An 11,534-nucleotide genomic window follows, 5' to 3' on the forward strand; every position below is an offset into this window, starting at 1 on the left:
GTGTTAAGCTGCCATTCAACATTTACTACCTTGACAGAAAAAATGTCAATATTAATCCAGATTAACTGTCTGTCACACACACAAACACACACAAACACACACACGCACACACACACACACGCACACACACATATACACACACAAACATACACAGAGTCAATACTTTTTATTTTTATCTACACAGTCATGACTAGAGCCTGTCAATCTTTTAAACAACCTCTCTCTCTCTCTCTCTCTCTCACCCTCACACACACACACACACACACACACACACACACACACACACACACACACACACACACACACACACACACACAGAGTGTCAATAATCCTAATTGCTGTCTGCCTCACTAAAGCTGTCACTAAGTCTTTGACCTCATGCTGTCAGGAACACACACTATCTCCTGCCACCTCTTAAGCACAGACACCCACACACACACCCACACACCCACACACACACACACACACACACACACCTTCTCTCCTTCTCCATTCATCTGTTGCGATCTGTCATTCACGTCAATCATCGCTATCACGCGCTTCCTCTTCTCCGCTCTTCCCTGCATCATTATCGCCATCACTTCACTACTCGCTCAGATCTGTGACCGACGGCCCAATGGGGCCTCTGTGATACCCAGTCATCTGTGTAAAGGTTTGTCAGTGATTTTAATCTTAAAGATTCAGTTGTGTTGGGTAGTTGCTGTTGTATTTGCGTCAATATTCAGCAAATCATTCACACACTGCCTGGTGAACATCACACCTCAGTCACCAACTATAGCTTGTTGAATCTGCTTGGTATATTTTAATTAGAACCCTCCGACTGCCACACAGCGAGGAGAGAGAAACACCCTTTGAGTTGGGCCTCGCTGTCACTCTTGAAGGCTTTCGCCTTGTTGGTGTTTTGACAGAAGTAACGCAGGAAGAAGCTCCTGCTGTTTTCTCGAAAACCAAAGCAGCATTTTAAGAGCATCGAATCCAAAAAAAACAGCCATCCCAGTGGCAATGAATTCAAGATTAGACGTGACATCGGACGTGGCATCGGACGTTTTATTGGACGTGACATCGGACGTGGCATCGGACGTGACATCGGACGTGGCATCGGACGTTTTATTGGACGTGACATCGGACGTGGCATCGGACGTGACATCGGACGTGGCATCGGACGCGGTATCGGACGCGACATCGGACGTGGTATCGGACGTGACATCGGACGTGACATAGGTCGTGGTATCGGACGTGACATCGGACGCGACATCGGACGCGGCATCGGACATGGTATCGGACGTGGTATCGGACGCTTTTATTGGACGTGACATCGGACGTGACATCGGACGCGGTATCGGACGTGACATCGGACGTGACATCGGACGTAGCATCGGACAAGACATCGGACGTGACATCGGACGCGGTATCGGACGCGACATCGGACGCGACATCGGACGCGACATCGGACGCGGTATCGGACGTGGTATCGGACGCAGTATCGGACCTGGTATCGGACGCAACATCGGACGCGACATCGGATGTGGTATCGGACGTGACATCGGACGCGCTATCGGACGTGGTATTGGACGTGACATCGGACGCGGTATCGGACGCGGTATCGGACGCGGTATCGGACGCGCTATCGGACGTGGTATTGGACGTGACATCGGACGCGGTATCGGACGCGGTATCGGACGCGGTATCGGACGTGGTATCGGACGTGACATCGGACGCGACATCGGACGTGGTATCGGACGTGGTATCGGACACAACATCGAACGTTGTATCGGACGCGACATCGGACGCGACATCGGACGCGACATCGGACGCGACATCGGACATGGTATCGGACGTGGTATCGGACGCTTTTATTGGACGTGACATCGGACGTTGTATCGGAAGTGACATCGGACGTGACATCGGACGCGGTATCGGACGTGACATCGGACGTAGCATCGGACAAGACATCGGACGTGACATCGGACGCAGTATCGGACGCGACATCGGACGCGACATCGGACGCGGTATCGGACGTGGCATCGGACGCAGTGTCGGACGTGGTATCGGATGCAACATCGGACGTGACATCGGACGCGATATTGGACATGGTATCGGACGTGACATCGGACGCGCTATCGGACGTGGTATTGGACGTGACATCGGGCGCGCTATCGGACGCGCTATCGGACGCGCTATCGGACGCGCTATCGGACGGGGTATCGGACGTGACATCGGACGCGGTATCGGACGCGGTAACGGACGTGGTATCGGAAGTGACATCGGACGCGACATCGGACGTGGTATCGGACGCGGTATCGGACGCGGTATCTGACGCGGTATCGGACGCGGTATCGGACGCGGTATCGGTTGTGGTATCGGACGTGACATCGGACACGCTATCGGACGCGCTATCGGACGCGGTATCGGACGTGACATCGGACGCGACATCGGACGTGGTATCGGACGTGACATCGGACGCGCTATCAGACGCGGTATCGGACGTGGTATCGGACGTGGAATCGGACGTGACATCGGACGCGCTATCGGACGCGGTATCGGACGCGGTATCGAACGCGACATCGGATGCGACAAGAGATGCAACACGTGTTTATGTATTTTGGGGCTTTTGGGGTTTGCTGCACCAGTCTCAGTCTCTTCTCCCACCAGAATCAACTTAGCCTACTGAGCCTAATTGGGGGTAAACACACACACACACACACACACACACACACACACACACACAAGGTTAGGGTTAAGGTTAAGGTTAGGGTAAGGTCAAGGTTAAGGTCAAGGTAACGGTTAGGAAAAGGCTGGTGGCTGTTATTGTTAGGGTTCGGGTAAGTCTACATCTACCTGCCTGCCAGATAACTGCTAACAAGGACCTAGCTCCTCGCAGGCTAAAGTAATGGTATACCAGGTTGATTGTACCTGAGAGCTTTGAATGTGCCACAACAAAGAGCAAGACCTTTTGTACTTCTTCACAGTGCAAAAAGGAAGTCATTCGCTCACTCTCTCTCACACACACACACACACACACACAGTCACACACACCCTGAGCGACCTGCCGACTCAATTAAACCGCACAGAGAAAAGGTGAGATGTGAATTACAGAGCGTCGACTGTCAAGGTCACTACAAACTCCTTCACAAAGCGTTTGTTTTTCTCAGAGAGACGATTTCTTGTGAGTGCTCTGCTTTATAGTACCTTTATATGTGTGTGTGTGTGTGTGTGTGTGTGTGTGTGTGTGTGTGTGTGTGTGTGTGTGTGTGACAGAAAGAGAGAGAGAGAGAGAGAGACTGCTTTCTATTTAAAGCTATACCTTCGCTGTGGTGGAGCTAAACACAAAGTCCCTCAGGTAATGAATCACCTTAGTTTATTTAAATTTTAAAAACGCTCAAAACGCTTAAATCTCAAAGTTTAATTCAGTTTCAGACATGAGGCGTACGATGCTATTCTAGAGACCGGTGCCCTTTCCTGAGTTACCGCTGAGAGTTGCTTCAGTAAAATGAGAGGTTTTCTCAAGGGACCCTGGTGCTGCATTACCGCCTTTGTCCACAGGGGCCCTGTCGTATCTGTGACCTCACACACATGTCTTTTGACACGTTACCTTTGAACAAACGTGATGTATCAAAGTATAGCAGGAAAGTTGACGGAGGTTATGAGCTAGCTCAATTCTTATTGGAGCATATAGCGAAAAGGGGCGGGACATAGGTGTCGCCAATTGGTGTAGACTTCATTACAGACAAATGACTAAATCTTGTGGAAGAGCTTTCCAGTGGAGTGCCTTCCAGGGCTGTGATAGTAGTAACTAAGGAGATGCATGATATATATATATTCACTATGTCGTTAGCCCTCAGCGTTCCCTTTAGACACCTCGTACATTTTCTGGAATTACTTTAAATAATCTTCACGGCGGTCTCACCACAGAGGCATTTTGCCTCTACCGTTACTGCAGATATTGTTCTGCCTCCTCTATGATGGATGTCTGTCTGTGTGATTGTTGAACTGGAGCAGAAAGGCCCTTCACTCATGCTCCACCATCTCAAACTACTCCGTACTGAGCCCCTTGTATGTAATGCATGTTTCACTTGATTTCATAGATATATTGGCTCATACTCCTGATGTGAAATGGTAGAACTATTTAAAATGCTTATCATAGAATGTTTCCTTTCACTTTGTATATACACACACTCTTTTGTACCAATGTGTTTTGCCTATTGTGTACAACATACAAACAGTTGTTGGTCTCTATGAAGGACACTGTGTACTCAATATGCATTGTGAATACTTCAATCTGAACACAATGCAAGTTATATGGGGTCAGATCAGTCTCAATAATGGCAAATGCGCACAGAACAATTCACAAATATATTCGATTTACAAATGCACACAGAAGGATTTACAAATGCATTCCAATGATTTATATAAATGTAAAAATATGTATATATATTTCTGCATTTGTATGTATTTGTGTGTTGATTTTTCTATTTGTTTGTGGATTTGTATGTATTTGTTTGTGAATGGCTTTTTGAGACGTGCTTAGATCCGCAAATGTGAATTGTTCTGTGTGCATTTGTCATTATTGAGACTGATCTGATCCCAAAAGTTTAAACCCAAAACCAAGTCTAAATTAAACCTCAAACATGACTTGACTCGTGTCCCCAGATAGGTCACGAGTCCCCACAACGTGAGTCTGTGAACAAGTAAGGTAGACAGATTCACAGGTAATGCAGAGGAATCACCACAAACACGGAGATACTTCGGGATGATTGACAATTATCATGAGATTGAGAACTCAAACGTCTGAAATGTGACAACAGAGTCTGGGAGCGCGGTGCCTCTGAGGCCCCGGGGCCCCCCGTGGAGCAACATGTGTCCATCTATAATTACACATAGTGTGTTCAGAAGATGCAAGACGTCGACGCCCTAAATAATTTGGAGAGAATAGACCGCAGCGAGTTCAGCGGCTTGCCTGGAAAAATGTCCAATTCGAGCTGACATGGTTCTTAGATTTGATGGAATTAAAGTTTAATGATCCCTGTTGGGAAATTGGGGCACTGCTGCAGCAAAAAGCAACAAAAAAAGAGAAATCAAATGCAGACAGAGACAAACTAAATTGAGATCACATGATGAAAAATGCAATACAATAGAATCAAAGTTGGATGCACGACCGCTACAGGCTTCCATCTCGTGTCTCCTCAGCTGCGTAACATCCAGTCAAGAAGCCTCCGGCGGTCACGATCCACTCCTCACCGGGAACATAAATACCTTCAAAATGCGGAAAGAATCGCTCGGCGCAGCAGATACGAGAGCGATAATACGCTTTCTTTTGATTTTTGAAGTGTTCGACAGGTAATTAGTTACAATCTTTTCCAGGTCTCCCTGCAGGCTTAGCGGTATCTGTCTAAATTAGAGTGAGGAGCGGAGAAAGGAAATGGTTCCCGAGTTATCTCCACACAAAGCCGAACAGTAGCCGACACCTCATTTGCAAGATAAGGTTAGCCTTCCGCTGCCGGACCTTCCCGCTCACTTCCTTTTAGCTCCGTGTCGGCGGAGAGGGGGAAGAAAAGGACTGATTGAAAGGGGGATGAAGTCAGGACAAGATGTGCCCTTTTCCAGCGATGAGTACTCGTGGAGTTATCGCCTTTTCTGACTTTTGCAGAAAATTGCGACATCTTTAATTCCAAATAAGCACGAATGAAGTGATTGGTCCAAATGAAAGGGTTGGAAATGGAAACTAATCAGACTTCCAGCTGGAGTGTAAAAATGAAAATTGGTGTTTTCCTGTGAATCATCCAATCAGTGCAAACCAAGATCCGACAGCACACGTAAAGGCCAATCATGTGTCACTCTCCACCAGCTCTCATATGGAAAGTGGGAATCATATTTTTTTCGGAGCCAGACTAAGATCAGATAAATAAAGTGCACGCCTCGTGTTCTTCGGCTATTCACAACGTAATTACGCGCCGCTTTATCTGCCCAGGTCTGCCTGCAGGCGAGCATCCCAATGAAAGGAGTAAACAGCAAATGAAAGGAAGTTGTTCACGCTGAAGAGCAGAGCAAGCTTTCTGTGTGGACATAGATTTCATTTTATAGCACCCATAAATATGCTGTGTATCGATGGCCGAAGAGCAAACTGATGCAGGAAAAGTGGGGGAAACCATCCTATCTGCACTTTGTGTGTTTTTATTTTTAATTTAATGAATTAAAAATGTTAATTGTCCCTTATTAATCTTTAATTGATTTTATTGATTTTCTTCTATTTTGTTATGTATTGGGTATCCTTAACAAATAGCATTGTGCAAGAAAACAAAATTTGTATTTGTATTCACAAAAACGTGCATTTATCAGATTGAAATACACAATATATGTTGTTATCAATACATTAAATCCATATTTAGTTAGGGAAATGACTGATTGAACAAGAGAAAAACTAATTATCATGCATTTGAATTGAATTAACGATTGATATGATTTTACTGTCACATGTATACAGGCTGTATTTTTTTAAAACTTATAAACATTATTACTTGACTTTTCTTTATTCAACACTACTTTTGTCTTGATAACTCATTCAAAGCTTTTGTTCAGAATTGGTGCCGCTTTTTTATTTGTATCCCCCCCTCTCCTTAGTGGTGTGCAGAGAGTATCTGCTCTGAAGTAATGACAGATCCTAGGTCCTCTGCAAGCATTGCTAATAACTGTCATATTGCATCATCTTTACACCCATTCAGCCTCACAGCGCAGCGCTGCAGGAGTTGGAGCTGGATGCTTTTTGGCAACCGCTTCAATAAAGAAAAAAGCCCAGCGATGGGGAGCGATTCACGGCCGAGGGTCAGAGGTGGAGCAGCTCTCACGCGGATACAACAACAGATCCTAACTGCTGGCGCGGCTGTTAGTGCAACACATGTGCTGCGTCGTGACAGCCGGAGCCACTCGGCCCTCTCTCCATCCACACCGGCCTCCGCCTGTGATGCACACTAATGCACGACTTCAACTGGAGTTCTTTTAGGCTCTCAGGTGTGGAGAAGAACATTTCTCTAGGCGCGCCGCAACCGCGGCCGAAAGTTGTCTTCTGCATATTTAAACACCCGCGCTGCTGCTGCCCCGCCGAGTGCAACCCAACGCGGGAATGAAGGCAGAAGAATACAGAGATGAAAAGGGGAAAGAAACATGATCGTCTTCGCTTGGTCCACAGTGATTCGTGTCGCTTTCCGCTCAAACTTTTTGACTTTTTCCTGGCGTGTTGTGAGTCGCGAGTGAGATTTTAGGGACTCGTTTGGGGGAAAACATTCCTCCAAAGGAACGCACTGCTTCGGGCTTTTACAAGTCCCACATTCTGCTGCTTGCTTTGTTGAGTGACTGCTGCGTTTTTGGCTGCAGCTTCAAAAAGGATTTGTTTGGGGGGAATCCAGTGGCGCTCTCTCGTCAGAACTCGTCTCCCAACGAGCAGGTCGAGACGCACCAGTGTTGAAGATTCTTTGTCAAAATTGTAGGACGAGTGGGTACAAGCATCGTTGAAGCGTTGGATTGTAGGAACTCGTGAGCTCTACCTCTGCCGCTGTCGACCCATCGACATCCGTCCCGTACATATTTATTCCGCCCCCGCTGAAATTTTAAAAAACAAAGAAAATCAGAGAGAGGCTCTGCATTAAAGTGCCCTCTACTTGGTAGAGAATCATTCATAACCACTCCAGATGAGCCTCGAAGACGTTAGGTTGCGAACTTTATGCAAAGAGAATTTAAGCATTTTTTCAAAGTAAAATCAAAATGTTGTGCTTTGAAAGCGTTTACCCATTTTCACTGCACTCTCGCCAAGAGGAGTTATCAGTGGAAAATCACATCTTTCTGTCTTTCTAGCTCTCAGAAGTCTGACACGCAAATGCTTAGCGCTTGCAAAAATGTGTGACATTGAAGGAAGTCGTAACGCCGGACCGATGCAGAGTAATTCCAGTAAGACGGCTTCCTAAGAAGGATGCCTCCTTTCTGTGTGTTTTGAAATCCAGAACAAATCGAGGACAAAGACGGCGTGTAAAAGAGAGGCTTGGGAATGCAAAGTCTAAACCAGAAGCGGTTTCTTTACTCCGATGTTATTTCCTCCACCCTCTAACTAAATGCAGGTCTTTTCATTGTATAACTCGGCTGTGATTTGCATTTTTATCTAATGTTTTTACTTTAAATTTGTTTTCTTTCAGCACCCCCAGGCAACATGGGGAAAGATTACAAAAGTTTCAGGCAAACAAAATAAACTGTGCAAAACAGTATCGCAGGAAAAGAAAGACTGAAGAGAAAGAGAGAGAGAGAGAGAGAGAGAGAGAGAGAGGTGTATGTGTGTTTACAACAAATATATTCAACACATCATCAACTCCCGGTGGATTTAGAGACCGTCGCCGTAAACAAGTTTTACCCTGAGAGGAACTCAGGGAGAAACTTCCAGCCTGTCTGCCGGCTGCTCGCCGAATGAAGAACATTACAGATATCTGGCCTTCTCCAACTCAAACTGCCATGTGCAAGATGCATCTGTACAAAAGACACCCATCGCATCAGTGTGAGTAACCGCCACTGGACATGTGTCTCCTTTTATTTAAAAGACCTCGTCCACATTGTCAAAATCAGCTGAATATTCAGCCGTGACATTTAGGAAAGACGTCTGCATCGATGAGTAAGTGGTTCCCTTTACTGATCTCCTATTGTATGCACTTACTGTATTCCTTAATATGGAAACATGACCCATTAACTGCTTCAGCTTAAACCCCAATGGTCCCTTATTCTGCAGCCTCTGGGGACAGACAACCACCTTTAACCTCTGAATCATAAACGCATGCAAAACGGGAGAAATATTTAGGACTTTCATTTGAATTGTGAGAGATTGAATTTGCAAAATTCTGCTGTTCTCAAAAACGAGGTTTTGCTCTTTGGCCACCAAAATGCATCGATGCGACATATGTTTTTATCAATGCATTCAATCCATATTAAGTGAAGAAAATAACCCATTGAACAAGAGGAAAACTAATTATCGTGCATTTTTTTCACTTGAATCTGACCCGACGCCACCGACAACAAGCGTTGAAACAATCATTTAGAAATCACCAACGGTCTGGTTATATCGACATTATATACACATTTCACAGCCACAGCATTTGATGCTGGAGTGCCTTGCTTAGTGGCACCACAATAATACATGGAGAGGGAAAAAGCCCAGAATGATTCTCTTAACAAACCCTTTTTCGGATTTTGGGGATTCAAACTGATAACCTTCATATTCTGGACTTTTCCTCTAACTGTAAGCGGTCTGTTCTGAATAAAGACTTTCGACATCGGCTGGTTCCAGTATGAAACTACATATTGTTGAGCAGTGTCTGAACGCCAGCAGCACACTGCAACAATCCCACAGCGCTGACACTCTTCCTCTCCTCCCTCCAGCCATCCTCTTCCTCACTCCCCTCTCCTCCTCTTGTTGCATTCATCTCTGAAACAGCACAAAACACAAAATGCTGTTTCTTCTTCTTCTTCTTCGCTTACTTATCGCCAGCAGCCGCGGTCTGGCTAACAATGGGAGGAAGAGGGGAACGAAACAAAAACAGTCGGCGCGGCGATGAGATTGGTCCACCCTGTCGCTGGCGTCGTCGTGGAGACAAACAGCAGATAGCAACCGTCTCCATCTTCCTCTTCCTCACACATGTCTTCCTCTCACTCTCACATGTGTGCAGGGAAACAGAGAGGAAGGAATACGCCACGTATACAGATAGAGGAGAACCATCACTTCACACACACACACACACACACACACACACACACACACACAGGAATGGGAAAAAGCCAACAGTGGATGTTTGGGCTCGACAGAAACATATAATTTGATTTCTATTATCAATCATATTCAGTCTTCGTCTTTTTTTCGTTCTTCAAACACATTTCTACGTCCAACGTCCTCCTCTCCGAGGTCGGGGGCGTCGCCGGAGCTGATCCCAGCATGCACTGGGGCAAACTGCTGTGGCAGGCTGATAGTCCTTTACAAAGGAGCGCTTCATTTATGTCACATGTGTAGCGAGTTGCTTGTTAAAATAGATGTTGGAAGTGTTTTGGGTTAATCAACCAAGTAAAGGTTAAAATGATCTTTCTTTGATGTTATTGTATTGTTAAATACTCCCAATAAAACAAGATGATCCCACTGACACCTTTGTAAAGTTGACTTTTATTTGCAATAATTCTAAAAAAAATCAATCAAATATAGCAAATATAGCTACGATAAGAAAATACAACTTTTAATTATGTTTCCTTTTCTGTGCACTATCATAAACCAATATACCAGTAACACATATATGAACGTATTATCTATGTTCCTAAGGGTTTTCTGTATATTATACCTGTTTAAATTATTAAAATAGGCCTTGTGGTTGAGGAGATAATCTGAATTTAGTACGGGTATATTAACCATTCGGATTTTAGGAAGCAGCGCTTGTGCCATGAGGTTAAGAAGCCTGAATACAGGCTGAATACAGCACGGCCCAGTATTCATTATTGGTATGAGTGTGTGTGTGTGTGTGTGTGTGTGTGTCTGTCTGTTTGACAGCAGGCTGCAGGAGCACGGCCCAGTGGGGAGCCCATTACATTTTGGAGTGGATTTCATAGTGTGGATTCTTCTTCACCAACCAGCCTGAGACAACGTGTCCTTCTAGTCGTATTATTGAGACCTGCCAGGTGATCAATAACTAACAGCACAGATATCTCTATGAAACCTGACAATAGTGATGGAGTCGAGTCGCCCGGTGCCACTCTGGGACCCTGTCTCACTGTTTGAGCCCTTAGGGGCCATTTTATATCAGGCCACAAGGTACAAATCAAGAAAAAACATGGTATAAATCCTCCAAAAACATCAAATAAAACAGAAAAAGTGGGGTTTCAATAATAAATAATCCCCATGTACAACCTCTAAACACAACTCCAACAATAAATAGGATTATGGGTCAGGGGAACCATATATGGGGCCCTTTTATATCAGGACGGGTTAGAGACGTAGACGGGGAACAGAACTAATATTCTGTAAAAGTCACGACCCGATAACTTATTTTGTTTCCTTTAATGATACTGACTGATATTAGAAACCTGAACAGCATATGGTCAATATCAACGGCGCAGCTTTGAAGCTTAAAGTTCCATTTATTGTATTACTTTTGTCTTTATTCTTTTAATTACTCATAAAAATGTCCTTTTTTCTTTCTTTTTACTGTCTATGCTCTCAGAACTCTCATTCTGACATTTATTAGCTCACCGCTGTTGCCGGTTTAGTTTAGTTTCATTAGCATTTAAAGGTCTAAATAATATTTCATGCCTTTGTGAGCGCTGCAGATACAGAGCTCATTGTGCTTCATCCCTGTTTCCTCCTCTTCCTCGCTTCTCTGATCTGCCCTCCTCACATGTTCATCGGGTTGGGTTTGGCCCTCAGGGGCCCTTAATCCAATCCGCTGCTCCTATTCCCTCCAGCATTGGAGCTTCACAGTTGAGATAAGACGCACATTATTGGAGCAACACACACACACACACACACA

The 11,534-nt window shown here is 45.2% G+C and overlaps 1 protein-coding gene across 1 annotated transcript in view; it reads right to left on the bottom strand.

The window, feature by feature from the left end:
* Positions 1-5,956: 5,956 nt before the first annotated feature.
* LOC306738063 (E3 ubiquitin/ISG15 ligase TRIM25-like) overlaps positions 5,957-11,534 on the bottom strand; it is a gene marked incomplete at both ends in the record, with an annotated part of 7,127 nt that continues 1,549 nt past the window's right edge. Inside the window, one exon of the mRNA XM_079219891.1 lies at positions 5,957-5,974. Coding sequence (XP_079076017.1) covers positions 5,957-5,974 — 18 coding nt within the window. The remainder of the gene's footprint in view (positions 5,975-11,534) is intronic.

This window comes from Taurulus bubalis (genome assembly GCF_910589615.1).
Source record: "Taurulus bubalis genome assembly, chromosome: 6".
NCBI classification, from domain to species: Eukaryota; Metazoa; Chordata; class Actinopteri; order Perciformes; family Cottidae; genus Taurulus; species Taurulus bubalis.